Source organism: Rhinichthys klamathensis, unplaced genomic scaffold, assembly GCF_029890125.1.
Source record: "Rhinichthys klamathensis goyatoka isolate OS25496 unplaced genomic scaffold, OSU_Roscu_1.1 h1tg000056l_1, whole genome shotgun sequence".
Taxonomy (NCBI): Eukaryota; Metazoa; Chordata; class Actinopteri; order Cypriniformes; family Leuciscidae; genus Rhinichthys; species Rhinichthys klamathensis.
In genome coordinates, this window is record NW_026606601.1 from 424,938 (window position 1) to 443,886 (window position 18,949).

Consider the following 18,949-nt stretch of genomic DNA (forward strand, 5'->3'; position numbering starts at 1 on the left):
ACTATTATTGCCAAATACCACTTCAAAAAGAGTCAACTCAGAGAATTCACACAAGGATGTAAAATAAAGGTTATAGACTAAATATCAGAGGCTTTATGACTGAAACCAAGATGATTTTTTTGTCAGTTTATCCTTTTCTGACAAAAGTAAGGTGACTTAGTTAGTTGTCAAAGGTGTTTTGGGTGTGCATAAACATCCTATCGTGAAAGTAAATGAAAAGGCACTTAAACCAATAAATAGTTTTTAAAAACTACAGGGAAAGTCAAGCTTTAAATGTCTAGAGCTAGATATTAGAGTGCTAATGTTTTTAGTGCTCACATACGAGCTTTCAAATGCAATGTCTGTTCATTGTAGCGGATATTTCGAGTTATTGAGATGCAGGTCATCTTTATACCAAATTAGACAAATTAATAATAAAAAAGAAAAACATCAATAACCTAGAACACAAGTTAGCTTGTAAGTTGTAATAGAAATGCTACTGATCTAATAAAATTTGGTTTCTTTTTTTGCTTTGCTTCAGACGACCTGCTTGACAGGATTATCATCTGACAGGGCCATCAAACAGACACTAAAATAAAAATAAAAATCATAAAGAAATGATGAATTCAGCTTATAGCGTTTATAATGTAGTGAACTGCAATGCATGGAGCTAGAAACAAAGCTTTAGCATGAACAAACGATGATGTGGTCTGCTTGATGAACGGATGGACAGGAGAGGAAGGAGGCCGTCTTGTCGTATTAGGAGGTGGAAACTCCTTCCTCTACGTTGGGTGGCGGATTGGCCGGCTTATGATACGGAGTCTCCTTGTAGATGAACCAGCAGTTCCCTGCCCACAATATCAGGTTTAGGAATCCAAAAAGCTAGAAGACACAGAAAAGAGAAAGACACATTTAGTGCTTCAACTACTCATTTCGGCTTAGAAGTTAATTACTAGAAGGACAATGTCATCACAATGAACCACACTTTTCTCCTACAGGTCTTTGAGATTATTTCTAAATCGTGGTGTAAGTAATTTAGCTAACTTTAACCTAACAACCAGGGGCCTATACCATGAAGCCGGTTTAGGCGGCTAGCCAGGTATGTTTCAGTTTAGTTTGCGCCAACCTTGCGTTTTAGGCACAATGAAAGAGGTTTGTCTTTTAACAACTTACGCTGCATGTCTGATGTAATAGTCACTCCCCCTGTTTCTACTGATTTTTAAAGACAATTTCAAAAGTGAATCCCATGCTTCATTGTTCCACAGCATGTGATTGGCTGTTCAATACTGATGTCACATCTAAACTCAAGATCAAAGCCTGAGTTGACAGAGAAAGTTGATGATCAGCATCATGGTACCAACAAAGCCGGATTGGATTGGTTTGGTTTCATCAACTCGAAACTCGAACCCATCATGGTACAGGCTTTTCATATTGCAATAGTAAAATGAAACTTAACCCTGTAAAGCCTGAAATTTGAAATAATAGTCAAATATTTTTTTTGACAAATATATATATATATATATATATATATATATATATATATATCATTTGCGTTTTTTGTTGAGTATCATATTTGATACATCAGGCTTTTATGGCTCATATAGCATGATATAGTAGCATATGTTGCTCATATTTGAGAAGGAATAAAACACCTCAATTTTATACAGATGTCCAAACTGAACAAAAATATGCAGTTTGGTGCAGAAACTGATATTTATATGGCCAAAAAGTAAAAGGTTTTCATGGAAATCAATGGCATCTTTATAACAGTATAGCGACTACTTGCATAAAAAGCATTAGTAAGATGATATCAGTTGTCAGTTTATCTCCCAATAAAATATCTTAGTAAAAGAGATTGTAATCTCAATGTGATTTTATTCCCTGGTAAAATAAAGGTTAAAAAAAAAAAATCTTAGTAAGATGCTTAGTTTTATGATCAAAGCTCTGTAGTTTTTATTGTGGGTTTTAACATATAGTCCAATGCAATAGAATGATGATTGAGCGATCTACAAATAAATGTTCCTCAAAAGTTTGATGAGTCATATTGAATACGCACATATTTTTCTAAATGATGATGAATGGATAATCAAGTAAACCGAAGTTGCTTCAACTTATTCTTTGTAAGTTTCATTTACAAAAAATTATTAAAGATTTCATAGAAAAAATAGGACGTTTTTAGAATTATACTAAAAGGCATACTTCCTAAAAAGTATCAACTATGAATCAGGCGATAGAAGGCATGTAGTAGATTGTGTACAACAGGTTTTTCAGCAAAGTTTTGATCATGTTCATAATTTGGAGGCCTGAGTGTCAAATGTGATACAGTAAGCTTTACAGGGTTAAACATTTCTCCATAATTGATCAAATATACAGTCATATCACATTGAGTAAAACTGTCTGTCATGGTCAGTTTATAGGTGTGTGCAAAACCAAGTAGTAGTAAAAATAGATCTGTCTCAAATCAGAGCAATGTTAGGTAATGTGAGGTACATGTTGGGCCAGGTTTAGATCAACTCTAATAAAATATTGCCCAAAGAAATGTTCAAGGTATTAACTAGGCTTAATTTGAAGAAGAAAAATGAGATCAGAACTAACAGGTCGTCCTTACCACAGAGGCATTGAGACGGCCCATAGAGGGGTGGCTCTTCATTGTGCATGTATCAGGCAGACAGTTATGGATTAGCCTTTCAGGATCTGTAGCAAACTTGACATCTGTTAAGCCTTTTCCCCAGGCTGAGGAGCACACCAGCCACAAGAACGCAAAGATCCCAGTCACAATCAGATCCTGGAGAGGAAACAGATTAAAGTTTGGGATAGCAATCCTTGTTCGTGGGAATTGTAGGAGAAAATGGTATAAGTTGCTGTCAAAAGGACAAAACACACAAAAGTAGTCCAACAGTTAAAAGAAAATCGCAAGAGAAGATGTGAAGAACAGAAACAAATATTTGGACAGTTAACAGAAGTGTCAGTGTCAGTTCCAAAAAGTACAGCCGTTACAATGAATACTTGTTTTCTATTAAAATTTTATAAGTGAATTTTGAGTAAATACTGTAAGATCAATGTACAGAAAATTCCTAAAAAGTGCCCCTATTATGTTTTTCCAGATATTACCTTTCATGCAGTGTGTAATATAGCAGTTTGTGAATGTAAAAGGTCTGCAAAGTTTTAAAGATGAAAGTGCATGATAAATGGAGTTATTGCTTCCCAAAAAAAAGAAAAATCGATTCTGAACCGCCTTATACGAGACGTCTAATTCCAGTCTTACTTCCTGCATGAACATTTGTAGGTTGGTACCAAATTTGCATAATGGTTTTCATTGGCTGCCAGCAAATAACATCCACTTTGACCCGCCCAGGATTTGTACAGATACTGTAAAATTAAATTCCAGGACTTTCAAGGACTTTTCAAGCACTACTTTTTAGGGTTTTTTTTTAAGGACTACAATCAGATATCGCACTTATCAAACAATATTTTGTACGATTTTTTAAACTCAAATTACAGAAATAAGGTTTCCAAATTACAACTTAGAACGCATTTAATAATATATATTAAATACAAAGTTTATAATGGCTATTATTGTTCAATAAATAATATTTTATATTATATTGTTGGCGTACTTCATACCGAGAAAGGTCTAATGGGTTATTAACAGACGGACTGCAGTGTTAATTTCGCATGAAAAGATGTTATTTGTGTTTAAAAAAAAATAAAAAATTCATATATATTGTATTTAAATAAGTCACGCACTTTTCAAGTACCTCTTCGTAAATATGGCTGTTTTCAAGGGTTTTCCAGAACTTAAATTTCAAAAATTCGGAAGTACTTTAAGCACCTTGTACAAACCCTGCCCGCCCTCAAACACTGTAAATGTAGCTGAGACTGGAAGAGTTTGGTTTGTGTTGTCTCCATGTCGAGAAGATGCTGTTTTCTGAGCTTTAAAAGCAAATCCACTTTGCTGCACTTCCAAAGGATGAGGACTCAAATTGATATGGTAAAACCAACATCATTGTTACTGTTGCTATCACTGTGTATCCACTGAGGAAGATCCAGAGCTGAAAGTCAGATGTGGTAATGAGGCGTTTGGTTTCCGACACGTGCTGTAAGCGGTAGACCAATCACAACAGACTGGGCCATCTGACCAATCAGAGCAGATTAGGTTCTCGGAAAGGAGGGGTTTAGGGGCTGTTTACACGACACCATTTTCAACTAAAAATGTCAAACTTTTTATGCGTTTTAGCTGTTCATTTACACGACAATAGCATTTTGGGGGCCTGAAAACGCAAACTTTTGAAACAAGTTTTCAAAGTGCACCATTATTTTCTCTGTGTAAACTACAAAAATGTGAATTTGTGAAAATGGTGATGTCGTGTGCATGCATTTTTCGTGTTCAGTCTATAGGTGCGTAGTGTTTCTTTACAAAGTGACATCGCCAACTACTGGCCTGGCATGCAAAACACAGCGTTTTTAGTCGTTCTCCTGGATCCGTGTGAATGGGGATTGTTTTGACTTGTCTATACGCGAAAAACTTTTTCTGTTTTTAGTACATCGTTGTCATGTAAATGAATCCTTTATTAATCCTTTAACTAGACACTGTGAGAAAAGAAGTGAAAAAGAAAATTAAAGTGTTTTTGTCCTTGGAAGCATGTACAACTATTGTAGAAGTCCTCCAAAAATAAATTTGGAACCTTTAGCCTAATAGGGGCACTTTAAATAAAATAAATATCACATTTGCAACAAATAAATTGCATCATACAGAAATTATATTGGCTGCCCTACCATAAGACGTCTACTGAAAAATGCATATTGGTCGGCCATAAATGAATAAACTGTAAATCAAATCAATTAAAAAAATCATCACTAAACATATTTTAATATTATATTAAATCTTCTGTATCACAAAAATCATTTTGTTCCAAACAAGGAGTCACAAACTCTTAATGTCTTGCTATTGATTCATGACAAGTACATACAAAAAAATATCATGCAAATGACAATTGCACAAAGATAATAATTCACACACTCACAATCACTCAATGCTTTAAATAAAAAAAAAAATGAATTGACTGATGACTCACAATGGTGGGGCCACGGTTAGACTCCCTGTAAACATGCTGGTAGCCCAAGTACAGGATGAGGGTGAAAGTACAATACAGGAAGCCCAAGACTCCCACAGCGACGAAGAACTCAGCCGAGGAGGAGAAATCTCCCTGCAGGTAGGTCGCGTTCGTTGTCTTATTGCAATAAGCAATGTCATAGTGCTGACTTGGGAGCCTGATGAGTAGGAGTCACACGTTTAACATGTTTTGTATGTTAAGCAAAATACTAGAGATGCACTGATGTATCTGCCCGTAATCGGTATCAGCTGATAAAAGCATTTAAGCATTAAAAAAAAAAGAGAGGAGCTGAATTACTGTTAATTATGCTTGAATCAATTCGCATTAAGACAAGCGTTTATGAACCGAGTTGCATAGAAACATTTCAGTTTTTATTTGAGTGTAATTATTATATCTGAAAATAAATGCCAGTTGAATATAATAGCTCTGTTGTTAATTTTAACCTCTAATATTGTATTAATGTATCAAATGAGAGGGTTCCCTGTATAGTTTACAGCATTTTTGGGAGAGATTTGTTTCCTTGAGAAATCAAACTATGGTATTGGTAGATATCATTCTAGATAATATGCCATTGGTATCAGCAGAGAAATTTAGTATCGGTGCATCTCTACAAATTGTAAATGGCTTACTCGTTGCGTGACTTACAGCTGAACAGCATTTTAACAAAGAAAAAGAGATACCTTTATTTTGAAATAATTTGTAAAAGAAATGTGGTTGTTTTACCTAAAAGGATATCCAAAATGAGCAGAAATATCTTCGTGTTTACCACAGTTATGAGTTACCACCGTGGATCCGACATAACCACCAGTGGTGGCAAAGGCACAAATGGTGAAAATCTGAAAACACAATAATCATGATAATAAGACATCTGTGTAGCAGAAGTCTGAAAATGCTCTGTTATGAGTAAACTAGTAAAATAAACATTTATTTTCAGCAATTTCATGTAAGCATTTCATGTTTGATCATTATAAATATTTAGTTGAATTCTATTTTGACCACTAGAATAGGATCTGGATTAAAAAATGTGTTGTGCCTGAATTGTATTAGTGACGGTTTTTACTTTAGCATGTATACAGAAAATAAGACTTCAAAAACATTCATTTAAACCAGCTGTCAGTGAAATGAGAGTGAAATGGATTGAGTATCTGATCCGTCAATGCTTTTCCCTTGCTGACTCACAAATATCCTGGCACGTGGTTCGCTGCTTTCCTTTTACAAACGCTCCACTTCCACACAGGAAGTGGCTTTCGCAGACATTTGTGAGAATAACTACAGTAGCACAGCTCTGATTTATAGATTCTGCAGGTTTTTTTCAGGGCTCAGTCTTTCCCCCTTTTTCTAAGGTGTTTTGCTTTAAAAAAAAATTTTTTTAAAGTGACAGGATTCATAGCAATCATTAAAAAAGATAAACTTTTAAGAGCCATGCTGTAAAACAGAAGATCACTGTGGATTTCGAATTAAGCATATTGTGAAGAAGAACTAATGGGAAAATGCTTAAAGCGATAGTTTACTAACCCTCATATTTTTTCCAACCATGACTTTTTCGTGGGTAAAATGAGAGACTTTAATTTCAGGTGAACTATCCCTTTAAGACAGCTCTACTCGCAGCTTGAGAGTCAGTCAGTGGAAACGAAACACAAATATTCAAACCAAGTTAAAGTTTTACATTTTAATAAGCATTCCAAGGACTGTTCGATCACTGAAGTGTCTCTGTGGAACCCCGTTTAAGCAACATTGAAGGATCTTCTAAGAAACAGTTGCTATTATACAGGAAAAACAATAGTGGGATGCAGAATTTCTGTCCCAGAAGTCCTTTGTGAGAAATTTTGTGGGAGGGAATGGGGATCAACTTTTTTAATTTAAGCTGAGGTGCTAAAATTACTTAAACTGAAATATTATAAAGCTGAAGAGATTAAAAAAAAACACAAACTAATAAATATGACAAAATTACTAACACAAATTAAAATGAAAACTGAAAAATCTAAATAAAAGCTCATTAAATGCATACTGTATCATTTATGTAAAAAAAATATATATATAAATAATAATGTTAGGGATCTGCTAAAATGAATTGGTCACAGTGCAAAATATTACAATGGTCCTAAAAATAGACCTAATTGTCTTTAAGAAAATTATATTTTATGTGAATTAGTATATTTTATATGATTTCTTAAAATTAAAATATTTTCTATAATTACTCTAAATATGAAAAATATAAATAGAATTCCATTTTACACTGAGATTTTTGAAATATGACACTTCTTGACAGCTTTTACATAATTCACAGAAAATAGTACTCTGTATATTAATAAATATATATATTTTTTTCTCTAATATGTTTGAAGTGATAAATTAATCAAGATAAATTTGAACAGACTTAAACAGTCTATTTTCCGGCAGAGTGTAGATTGTTTTCTTCTTTCACTAAACCAGATATCTGATCCTCTGAGACACGCTGGTCTGGATTGCCCCCCAAAATGATTCTATAAATAGCATGATTTCTGCTGCCATGAAAATCACTCTGCATTCTGAAGAGTGGGTGTGTGATCTTCACCCCGCCAAGACTCTGGCTTCATTCCTGGTCAGCGTGTGTGTGGTGCAGGTGCTTGGCACAGAGAAGCACAGCGAGCCAACTAAGGGTGCCTGACACCAAACAGAACCGCATGGTGGGCCGAGATGCCACGTTCACGCTGGAATGCACACCTACACACAGCGAGAGACTATTAAAGAGCGTCTTTGTGTAAATTAACCGTCCCTGCCAGCACTGTCAACCTGATCAGAGGTTTACCTGTAAGCGACCAAAACTTCCTCTCCATTGTTGTATTATTACTGGAAGACTGGGTTGTGGTTGTTAAAAGCAAAAACATCACTGCGGACACATGCTGATTTTGTAGGGAGTGGCTGACATTCTTGCTTTACGTAAATAATCTGTCAAACCGCCTGTTTCCTTAGATTTTTTGCAATTCAGGACATTCTCAAAAAAAAAAAAAAATGCTTATGAATGCATATTACCCTCCTCCACATCCAAGCACTTATACACAGCTAACCAGACCTGTTACACCTTAAAGAACCACCTATTTATTTCCTAGTTCCTACTTCCAGTTCAGCTTGTCTAGATCTCCACATGTAATCTCTAATCTAATGAGATAACAGCTTCATTTACACCTTATGCAAGTCAAATTATATTGCTCTGTGGGTTTTCGTTTTCTGGGATTACTTCAAATGAGCTTGTGATGAAATGTGTCCCCCCTTGTAAACAGCACCTGGATTAAGTTGCTGAAATTCCATTACCTCCATTATACAAAGGATCCAAAACAACACACTATAGTGTTAAATTGCACCTTTTCTTTTCTTTACCACCTTGCACGTTTGGAATTATACTGATTTGCGAAGCCAAAGCAAAACTGTGTGCAAAGTGCAAATGTTTACAAAGGGTCTGGCAAAAGCGAAAGAGATGTAAAACCTGCCAGGTGAGAGAAGAAAAAAAAGATATCGCCAAGAAACAAAGGCCTGACAACATTTAAAGTCACCAAGAAATCAAAATGGACAATTCTTGTTTTTTCATGGAATATTGCAGTCGTGGCCTAATGGTTAGAGAGTCGGACTGGTAACCCGAAGGTTACTGAGGTGTCCTTGAGCAAGGCATCTAACTGGGTGCTACAGCAAAAATGGCTGCTTACTGCTCTGGGTTAGTGTGTCTACGGTTTACAGTGCGTGTGTGTGTGTGTGTGTGTGTGTGTGTGTGTGTTCACTACTCACTGCTCCTAATGTGTGTGCGCACTTACATGGATGGGTTAAGTGCAGAGGACAAATTCCGAGTATACCTTGCCTTCACGTCACTTCACATCACAATTATAAATGATTTATCTGTGCACAACACATAACTATTTTTTAAATGCATGTGCCCGTCTTAAACAGTTCGCGGCTCGAGTCAGCACAGATTTACAAGTTCCTCAATCAAAACTCACTTTCGGACGTGCCTGACACTCACACAGTCTCAAAATAAGCCAATATCCAGGAGTATATGATCCTATGATGCCGGTTTTTGCCAGCTCCAGCGTTCCATTGAAAGGGATACTCCACTTTTTTTGGAAATAGGCTCATTTTACAACTCCCCCAGAGTTAAACTGTTGAGTTTTACCGTTTTTGAATCCATTCAGCCGATCTCCGGTTCTGGCGGTACCACTTTTAGCATACATCATTGAAGTGGACGAGACCATTAGGATTTCTAAAAAAAAAAATTACCAAAGAGTTTCGATATTTTTCCTATTTAAAACTTGACTCTTCTGTAGTACTATACTCTCATTCCTGCGTAATAATCAAGCAACTTTACTGCTGTACCATGAGAGCAGCAGGCGTAATGATATGACGCAGCACCTGAAAATAGTCTTTTGCTGAAAAGCATAAAGTGTAACAAAAAGATCGGATTGAGTCAACAGCAGTATTCTGATAGCAGTTCAAGAGTCAGTTAATGGTTACAACATTTCATGAGCCATCAGTACGCTGAACCGAGGAAACAGTTCACAGTAGACAAAGAACCGATGAGCTGCTGATGCAAGCAAGCTGAGCAGTTGACTTGAGGCAGGAGCTGAAATTAAAGAGTTTTTTAATGGTTTATGCAAAAAGGTAAGTTGATTAAGACTAATTAATTCACTAGTATAGATGTAAAGCATCTGTGTTTCACATCATTATTGGGTGCTTTATAATAATAGCATTGCGTATATGTGACATTATTGTGCGATTATGTAAACTAACTTTTTTTTAACCGGTTCATTGAAACTAACTTTGCGGAAAATAATTGGACTTCCCATCACTATTCTCTTCTCTGATGACGCGTTTACTGGGGCGAGGGCGGGGCAACCTGTCACTCACATGAGATGGACCAATAGCAAACCACAACCGTCCAACCAATATCCCAATGGACACAATCATGGACAAAATTGTTGGAGAAGCTGTTTAACGCTGATATATAAATAGGGAAGGAAAGACTTGTAACTTCCGCTTCATGCCAACTTTAAAGGATCAATGCACCTGCATGGCCTGGACAATTAGGGAATATGTGTTAAACTACATGCTATTTCAGCAAAAGCAGCTGAGATTCTTTTCTGAACATACAACATCACTTCTAAAAATGATCTTGGCTGGTATCAGATATTTACGTCTGTGTTTACGCAAGTATAGTGTCACATATCAACACTGAATTTTGTGGCAGTTAGCTTCTACTTCCGGACTTCTAAACTATATCAGACCAACTGGATTGAATTTCAGTCTAGTTTACAACTAAACTGAGGACAAACAAAAATATATTTAGCTCGCAAGCCATGCAAAAGTAGCTGAGATGACCCTCTGAAGAAAGCTTCTACATTCTAGAATCTATTACACTTTTTTCTAGATCATCGAAACTTAATTGTATAGCACGTAAATCAGATCAGACTGAATCAAAAAGTTAATTTCATATCCAGCCTGATTTCTTAGTAGGTTAATGACCTCCGGAGAGTGAGTCGAGGCCTAGTTACCCACATCAGTCGGAGAACCCTGCAGGTAGGTGTGTTTTATAGCCTTTATAGCCTAGATTTTCCATTGTTTGAAGTGGTATATGTAGTATTAGTCTAAAGTCCACCATAGGATCCTCTTATGCGCATGTGGCAAACATGACTATCTGGGTTGCTCCTACAGTTGGCAATGTAAACACCATTTAATTCTCAAGAGACAGTGTGCAAGGCAGGACATGTGTAAATTTGCATGCATTTGTATGCTTGAGAAGATTTATACAGCACAATCCCTATCAGATGAGACATGTAAAGATGTGTATATGTATAGATGACCGTAATAATGGAAAATATACCAGTTTTGATGCAGTTGTCATTAAATTGACATGGGTGTTGCCCCTTATTGACAAAACAGTACCATATGTGACTGAAACGAACTTGTATCATCGTTTAAACTAAAGGTGCGTGGATATGATCGCATAATACAGTGTTAGACATCTGCAAGAGTGTATCAATTGTAATACTGACCGTCCCATCAAAAATATAACTACAATGTGACATTTGGATCTGCTGAATGATCGCAGTAACTCACCCATTCCAGGATTCGGATAAATCCCAGTGGCTCTTTCACAGGTCCCAAATCCAGACTAAACCCCGACATGACTTTCTGTAAGTGGAGAAAATAAAGAAATCCTTCAATCGATCTCCTGAGCGGAAAACACCACCAAACGGCTGTTAGTGTTGGTTTATTACCTGTAAGATTTCCATGTTTTTGGGCGTGTTTTTATATCGTTGCTAATAGAAAAGATTTCGATTCCAGGATAGTTTCTGATTTCGTTATTAACAGAAAAAGAGTACACACGACAATGACGTTCAAGGTTTTCGCTAGCGGGAAAAATAGAGGACTTGTGTCGACCAACTTGTCAAACTTTCTACAGTGAAACACGTGATTTCAACTTTCTCTTAAAGTGACATACACGCGTAAATGCACTGCAGTGTTGCCAGATCCCTCCAGAAATAGAGAAACATGTACAAAAGATTGAGCTTTTATTGGTGGTTATGAATAAACTGCTTTTATAAAATAGCACAAATTAAGAATAAAAAATATTAAGAACACGAATCTTTATTAAAAGATGATTTCATTTGGCATTTTATTAAGTGGCATTTGCATGACCTTTGTTATTGGATTCGATGTTCTTTAAATAATTGCCTAAAAAACAGACACATATTATCATCTAAAATGTTGGCTCTTAAATATCTTATATGATGGATATTGTGATGAACGAATATAATGTTATAATTATGGGGAAGATTACCCATTTTATCCTAAGAAATCGCAAATATTTTCCATTTAAAAGGTACCAGCATTAGTAACAATATTGTATTTGGTATTGGACTGAAAAAAATACAGGTACATGAGAAAAAAAGCAGCAAATCCCAAAAGTTTAATAAAGCTCAAATACATTTTGCAATAAAAGCTAGTTATTTTTCTAAAATAAGTATAAATGTTTATATACATATATAAAATGCAGAAGAAAATATCTCTGATGCACATCCATGCATGCACACACAAAAGGCCGAATTTTGATTATAGGTAGGCTACGTTTTATTTACAGTTTCATGTACAATTTTGTGGCATTTAAAAATTATTGGAAAAATGTATATCATCCCTTAAATGGCTTGCAATAGACATTAATTAACCCCCTTAAGTTTAATTTCACTTATGTTATAATTAGATTTTAAACATTTTGGTGTCTTTTATTTGTAAAAAATTATTTTGTTACGAGATATATAGGCCATATTCATATCGTCGTCATATGGCACAAAAAAGTATTACGCCCACTCATAGCCAGTGTGCTAAAGGGTAGGAACCTAAGTTGTCCTGAACGTTTTTGTCGGGCGATTATGTATAAACACTTCCTGCACTGTTGAAACTAGCAAACTCACCCTCCACTGCAGAAGGTAAGAAATTCATGTATTGTTGTGCTCTACTGCAGTAAGTCGCAACTCAACAGACAAAAGCATTTAAAACAACAAAGCATATTGTATAAAGTTGTTTTAACGGCCCGTGTGTTGTTTATTTAGTAACGTTAGTAAGTTAAATCGGTTAGCTAACGGCAGATGCTCATGTGTATGGGTTCTCTCATGGTTTAATCAAAATAAAGAACGAAATGTATACAAATCTTATGGGAAAACTGCTCATTGAGCTCAATGAGGGTTTTTAAAAGTGCATAGATGAAAATAAATACGCTGAGAGTATTTTAAAGCGCTCATCTATGAATGACTTGGTTGAAACGAAACATGCCTTGTCATTGAGTGAATGGTGGTTCGACCAATCAAATAGATAGTTGACTCTTAGTCCCGCCTTTCATCTCAAAATCATCCAATCAGTGGAAGAGGTGCCGGTCTCTGATTGGTTATTTATGCTCTCCAATGCCAACATCGCGCCGCTTACATAGCAAGCTGTTGTTTTGTGCTAATTTACTTTGATTATCTAGGTCTGTTTTAACCATTTCGTATTCATTTGTATAGATTTGCATTTCAAAATGTTCCTAACAAGATCAGAATATGACAGGTAAGCTGAAGAATGACCTTTATTTATACTTTATGCTTTCACTGCTATGAACGTCTTTTCATACTTGTGGTGTGTGTGTGTGTGTGTGTGTGTGTGTAAATCATATATGATATTTATATATGATATTTATACACACTTCTTTTCAAAGCATGTAAGTTAATGTCACCATCTTGTCTCGAAACTTTCACTTTCAGTTTTGTTTTGCCAATATAATAAATGCATCCACTCTATCTATGGTTTATTACAGTGTATAAAAGCTATTATTAATACAGATTTGAATATGCTTACTGTGTCGTATTGACTTTTTTTTCCATCCTCAGAGGAGTTAACACTTTCTCACCTGAGGGAAGGCTTTTTCAAGTAGAATATGCTATTGAAGCCATCAAGGTAAATCTTTTCTGTATATTCAATAATATATTGAGTTTTACTAACACTGTCTACTAAAATAATAAGATTATATAATATGTAATATGATGTGTAGCACTTCTTATTACCAGGATATTGTGTCTTTCTCAGCTTTTCTCTTGTTGTAAGAAGTGAATGTCGGTGCTGATTTGCTTTGCTTTGTGCTGTCTTTCCAGTTGGGGTCCACAGCCATTGGCATTCAGACATCAGAGGGAGTGTGTCTCGCTGTGGAGAAGAGAATAACCTCTCCTCTGATGGAGCCCAGCAGCATTGAAAAGATTGTAGAGATTGACACTCATATTGGTTAGACAAACCTTTATTATATTACATGTTCTCTGTGAGGATAAGGGTAATACAGCTAGTTGTGAATGATAATGTTCATTTATTAATACAGGCTGTGCCATGAGTGGCTTAATAGCTGATGCTAAAACGCTTATCGACAAAGCAAGAGTGGAAACACAGGTCAGTGAAAGTGTCTTCATAATCCGTATTGTCACCAAAGCCAAAGAGTCTCATTCAGTAATAATTGTGTATAGGTGGCAGGAAAAGTTTTCACTCCAAATGCAAAAGATTATATTGTAAGCATTCTAGTGTTTCTGCAGAACCATTGGTTTACCTACAATGAGACGATGACGGTGGAGAGCGTAACGCAGGCCGTGTCTAACCTCGCTCTGCAGTTTGGAGAGGAGGACGCTGACCCTGGCGCTATGGTAAGAGCCATTGGGCTTCAATTTTATGGCACTTGTTTTCAGTTCACTGAGAACGGTAGTCTCTAGTTGTGGTTTGAATACAAATGTTCCTCTTTTTTCAACTTTAGAGCCGTCCCTTTGGTGTCGCTCTGCTTTTTGGTGGTGTGGATGAGAAAGGACCTCAGCTGTAAGTATACTTCTTTTGTTTTTAGTATTTAGCTAGGTAAATGTGCAGCATTTTGTTGCAGTAGATATTTAAAACAATTATGAATTTCGCTGATTTGTTTTATTTTGAATGTTTTACCCTGCTTGATGTACGAGTAAGATGAAGAATGACCGTTATCTATACTTTATCTAGAAATCAGAATCTATACATTAGGGGTGGAACGGTTTATGAAATAAATCTGAACCTTTCAATTCACTTGTCATGGTTCGGGTCCGGCCACGCACAGCGTAACGTGTTTTTTATCATTTGGCACGAAGGCGAATGTTAGGAGTGTCGGGTGCTGCAGTGCAGCAGGTCAACTGCAGAAATGGCAAGCCGCTCAGAGTTTTTAGAGGAGGCAGCGACAGTATCGTTTCAGTCTACTGTGTGGGATCGTTTTGGATTAAGTGCTAGATATGACTACGACGGCGGTAAGAAAGTGGTGGAAAAACTGCCACAGTTTGCAAGCACTGTGCAACACGTGTTGCTTATGCTAATGGTACACTTCCAATATGTTAGCTCATCTGCGGAGACATCACCCCAGTGTGTCAACTGACAGCGAAAGAGAAAGTCGTGTAGGAAGGAACAACTTCTACCACCCGAAGCATTTAAATATCACCATAAAAATCTACAGCTTGAAGTTATTTTTCTTCTTTTAAAGACCCACTCCGATGAAAATAATGTTTTTCTAGGTGTTAACATGTTCTTGTGGCATTTTTCTGATGTTAGAGGACATATCTTGAGAAAAATCAGTTCAAAGTTGTATTTCTGAGTATTTCTACATTCAAATGGCTGTGAATCAGTAGCAGACGCTAAAATGCCGGCTAAAATAGACTGGAGTTGTGACGTAGTAACTCCACTGGGCGTCTCCACACGCGACGTCTTGGAGTGAAATAATGATCGGTGATCGGTGATAACTTTGATTAACTTCGGATAATAATAATTAACGTGTATATAATACTGTTGCCCCACCGGTATTGGGGATGTAAGCTAGCGGGAGAGACAGAGCTCTCAGCAACGGGGAGGGGGAGGGTCGTCTCCGTGCCAACGGCTCCGCCCACAACGCAGAGGCGAATTGCTAATGAGCTACTGCCGCTCTGCTGAAGCGAAGTCCCAGAAAACGGCACAGGTTTTGTGATTTTGGCTAAAAATGGCATAATCATAATTTAAAGACCACTGGGAATGTTTAAAAATAGCTAAAAATATGATCGAGTGGGACTTTAAAGATTAATTTTTTTAGAGCCACCATAAAGTTACTGTAACAACACTGTAATAAATGTAGGCACTGACAGTGACAAGAAAGCCTATTCTTTAAATTTGTCAATAAGTGTTTTTGTTCACAGCTACAATTTGTTTAAGGCCAACAGTTGTAAACTTTTTTGCAAATAAATGAAAAGCCTGTTGAAATTAACAACATCTCCCCTCTTGCTGTATCTAATAGCCGATTTAATTTATGATTGTCTATTCCTAAGATCAAGCTGCCTCATTCTTTCAGTTTTTTGATTACATGACCTTGAGAACTTATTTTTTAAATACTGCAAATGGTAGATTATAAGGCTATATATTTTATGCTCATGTATGGTATTTCTAAAGTGTTAAAAAAGAAAAAAAACATTAACAACGTATACTGAATCTAACCGGAAACCGTGACCACAGAGCCGTGATACAACCGAGGATTTTGTGACCCGTTCCACCCCTACTATGCATAGGAAATAGGGATACATGATAAATTGGAATAAAATGAAATTGCAATATGGCTTAGTGCGGTTATCAAATCGCCAAGGCTTTGATTTAATTAAGTATATGTGCTGCATATTTCAGAGTGAATCCTGGCAGTGTTCTTTGTTCAGATTTATTTTTAAAAAAATGTTCGCCAAATTGTGCAGTTCAACTAAGCACAGCAAACCGGGAGTTTTATTTATTTTATGTTTATCATAAACAAAATTTCGATATTTTTTCTTGCATCGTGCACTTCTACAAGAAATCAGTATAAAAATAATATAATTATTATAATTACAATATTTATATTTGATGTTTAAAATTTTACCCAGTTTAATGATGCATGATTAATCAGAATAAAATGGAAATTGCAATATCGCTTAGTGCGATTATCAATTATTATTGTCAAGGCTGTGATTGATTTAAATAATAAATATATGCGCTGCATGTTTCGGAGTGAATTGCTGCACTTTTATAATAATAAAGAACATTTTAATTTGCAATCACAAAAGCGTAATTAGAATTGTGTAGGTCTAGAAGAAATCACTATCAAAAACATTATAATTATTATTCAATTATTCCATTAAAAATTCCAAATTTTCCAAGATTCAAAAAGTTCAGAGAAGTTATTTTTCTTTATTAGGCACTCGTACAGACTTGTTTGGTTTGTATAGTATGTATGTAAATCACACTGATCTTTTTTTCTCTTTTTTTTCAGATACCACATGGATCCTTCTGGGACTTTTGTCCAGTGTGATGCCAGGGCTATTGGCTCAGCATCTGAAGGTGCTCAGAGCTCTCTGCAGGAGGTTTACCACAAGGTTTGTTTACCCACTCTCTCCTCTTCATCTCCATTTACTTTTTAGGGTTTTATGGTGAAATAGTAATCTGATGGCTCAGTTTTAATGCTCAAGTTGAATGCACAGCTCAACATCCCTTGAGCCTGCACAAACTTTCAAAAGTAGCATTATTTTTGTATCTGAACATCTTAGTGATTTGTCTGAAGTCTAATTTGATATTGAGTAAATATTGAATAAAAAAAAACCAAATCGCGCAAGCCAAGCAACCATTTTTGCTTCATAAGTTGTGTAATTTAATTCTAAAGGCAAATATAGGCAATTTGGGATCAACTAACTTGTAACATATATTATATTATATAGTTATGTTCTTTTATATAATGGAAAATCATCTCCATGTGTATATAACAACATTCTAAGCTCTAACTTAGCCATCTGATCCCTAATGCCACAGCCAGGTTATATCAAGATGATATTCTCACAGAGAAAAGTGTTTCCTACAGCAGCAAATTGAGCCACGTGCTCAGGAAATCAGAGTCCCTTTTTAAATCCACCCCACCCATCTTCCCATTCCAGTATGTCATGCCTCTACTAGTGTAACTTTAGTCACAAGACTCACCCATGTGACCCTGCAATCTAATAAGCAGCGGCCAGTGTCCAAAAGACTTCTTCATAAATCGAATTGCTTTGGGGAAAAAATAATCACACTATACTTGTCGCTTCTGTTCCCCAGTAAACATTCATAAAATATCTCTTTATTTTTTTCAGTCCATGACGTTAAAGGATGCCATCAAGTCTTCTCTCACTATTCTGAAACAAGTGATGGAGGAGAAACTCAATGCCACTAACATTGAGGTAATGCACAAGCACTTCACCTCACATGGTGTCGGTCATGTGAAATATCATTTAATTTAAAAGTATTTGAAGGTCTGACAATTTCCTTTTCTCTGCCTGCAGCTTGCCACAGTAGAGCCCGGCAAGACCTTTCACATGTACACAAAAGAAGAGCTTGAGGATGTCATCAAGGATATCTAGAGCTGTGCTAAGCCCGACTGATGTTCAATACAACAAAAAATTCTGTGTGAATCAACACACAGCAATTGCATACGTAATACTCTGGCTGCATCCTACGGTTTGCCTGTTCAGACAGGAATTGAGTTTTTACTTTTTTTCTTCTTATGTCAATCCCAAAATTTCTATAGTTCTGTACAAGCACAGGACAGCAGATCTTGTAGTTGAATTAAATGGGGGGTTCTTTTTGTTACCAATCACTGCGATAATAAACTTGTTGAAAAACTGAGGAGTTTGGTTTCTTCTTTTATGAGTCATTTATTGGCTAATAACGAAAAAAAAGGAAATATCAGTTTGTACAGCAGTTTGATTGCATGCAAAAGTCTAAAGAAGGATAATAATGTTTTTATTATTATATACTTTTGGTGTGTGTGAATATAATGCTCATTTTTATCATTTAATATAATACCATGCATTTGAAGTGGTATATACAATTGTTTTTTGTGAAACTCAATTGTTATTGTTAAATTTGTTTCTATAAAATAAATCTATATAAAAAAATGAATTACTCTTTGTACAGTTAACATGGTCAATGTCACAAATTTGTTCATTTTATCAGTGGCCTTAATCATTTTCCAAAAGTTCTTTGTTAAAAAAATGTAGAAACAATAATTTGTTTATTTGTTAATATAGTACAGTAACATTCTATAAATTACATTTATTCGATACAAGTTACAATAATACAGTAATTATATAGTACTATATAGTAATAATAAAAGTAATTATTTAATAAAAATGTGTTAGCCAGTTTCTGTAATATCAAATATGTTTAGTAGTCTTTACCATAATATCAATGCAATAAAAATGTAATGACATTCAAATAAAACTTTTCACAGCACACCAAGACAGGCAAATAAGTCAAACACATGGTAGTTTTGTTGTCATTTTAAATCGGAAGGAAGACAG

General features: G+C 35.7%; 2 protein-coding genes across 3 annotated transcripts; one reads left to right on the top strand and one right to left on the bottom strand.

The window, feature by feature from the left end:
* Positions 1 to 604: 604 nt before the first annotated feature.
* sypl2a (synaptophysin-like 2a) lies at positions 605 to 11,477 on the bottom strand. 2 transcript variants are annotated; one of them, XM_056248550.1, is made up of 6 exons: positions 11,336 to 11,477; positions 11,175 to 11,249; positions 5,817 to 5,929; positions 5,055 to 5,250; positions 2,588 to 2,764; positions 605 to 861 (listed from the first exon to the last, which is right to left on the bottom strand). In XM_056248550.1, exons 1-6 carry the CDS (start codon positions 11,348 to 11,350, stop codon positions 739 to 741), a joined length of 699 nt encoding a protein of 232 aa, XP_056104525.1. In that variant the 5' UTR covers positions 11,351 to 11,477; the 3' UTR covers positions 605 to 738. The 2 variants fall into 2 exon arrangements, with proteins under 2 accessions (XP_056104525.1, XP_056104526.1); XM_056248551.1 differs by having other exon boundaries at positions 11,175 to 11,255; positions 11,343 to 11,419.
* A 957-nt stretch (positions 11,478 to 12,434) lies between these two features.
* On the top strand, positions 12,435 to 18,330 carry psma5 (proteasome 20S subunit alpha 5). Its single transcript, XM_056248552.1, has 10 exons — positions 12,435 to 12,544; positions 13,115 to 13,157; positions 13,478 to 13,544; positions 13,739 to 13,865; positions 13,957 to 14,024; positions 14,165 to 14,272; positions 14,380 to 14,438; positions 16,894 to 16,996; positions 17,741 to 17,827; positions 17,930 to 18,330. The coding sequence occupies exons 2-10, from the start codon at positions 13,129 to 13,131 to the stop codon at positions 18,005 to 18,007; spliced, it is 726 nt and encodes a 241-aa protein (XP_056104527.1). The 5' UTR covers positions 12,435 to 12,544; positions 13,115 to 13,128; the 3' UTR covers positions 18,008 to 18,330.
* The last annotated feature ends 619 nt before the right edge of the window (positions 18,331 to 18,949 follow it).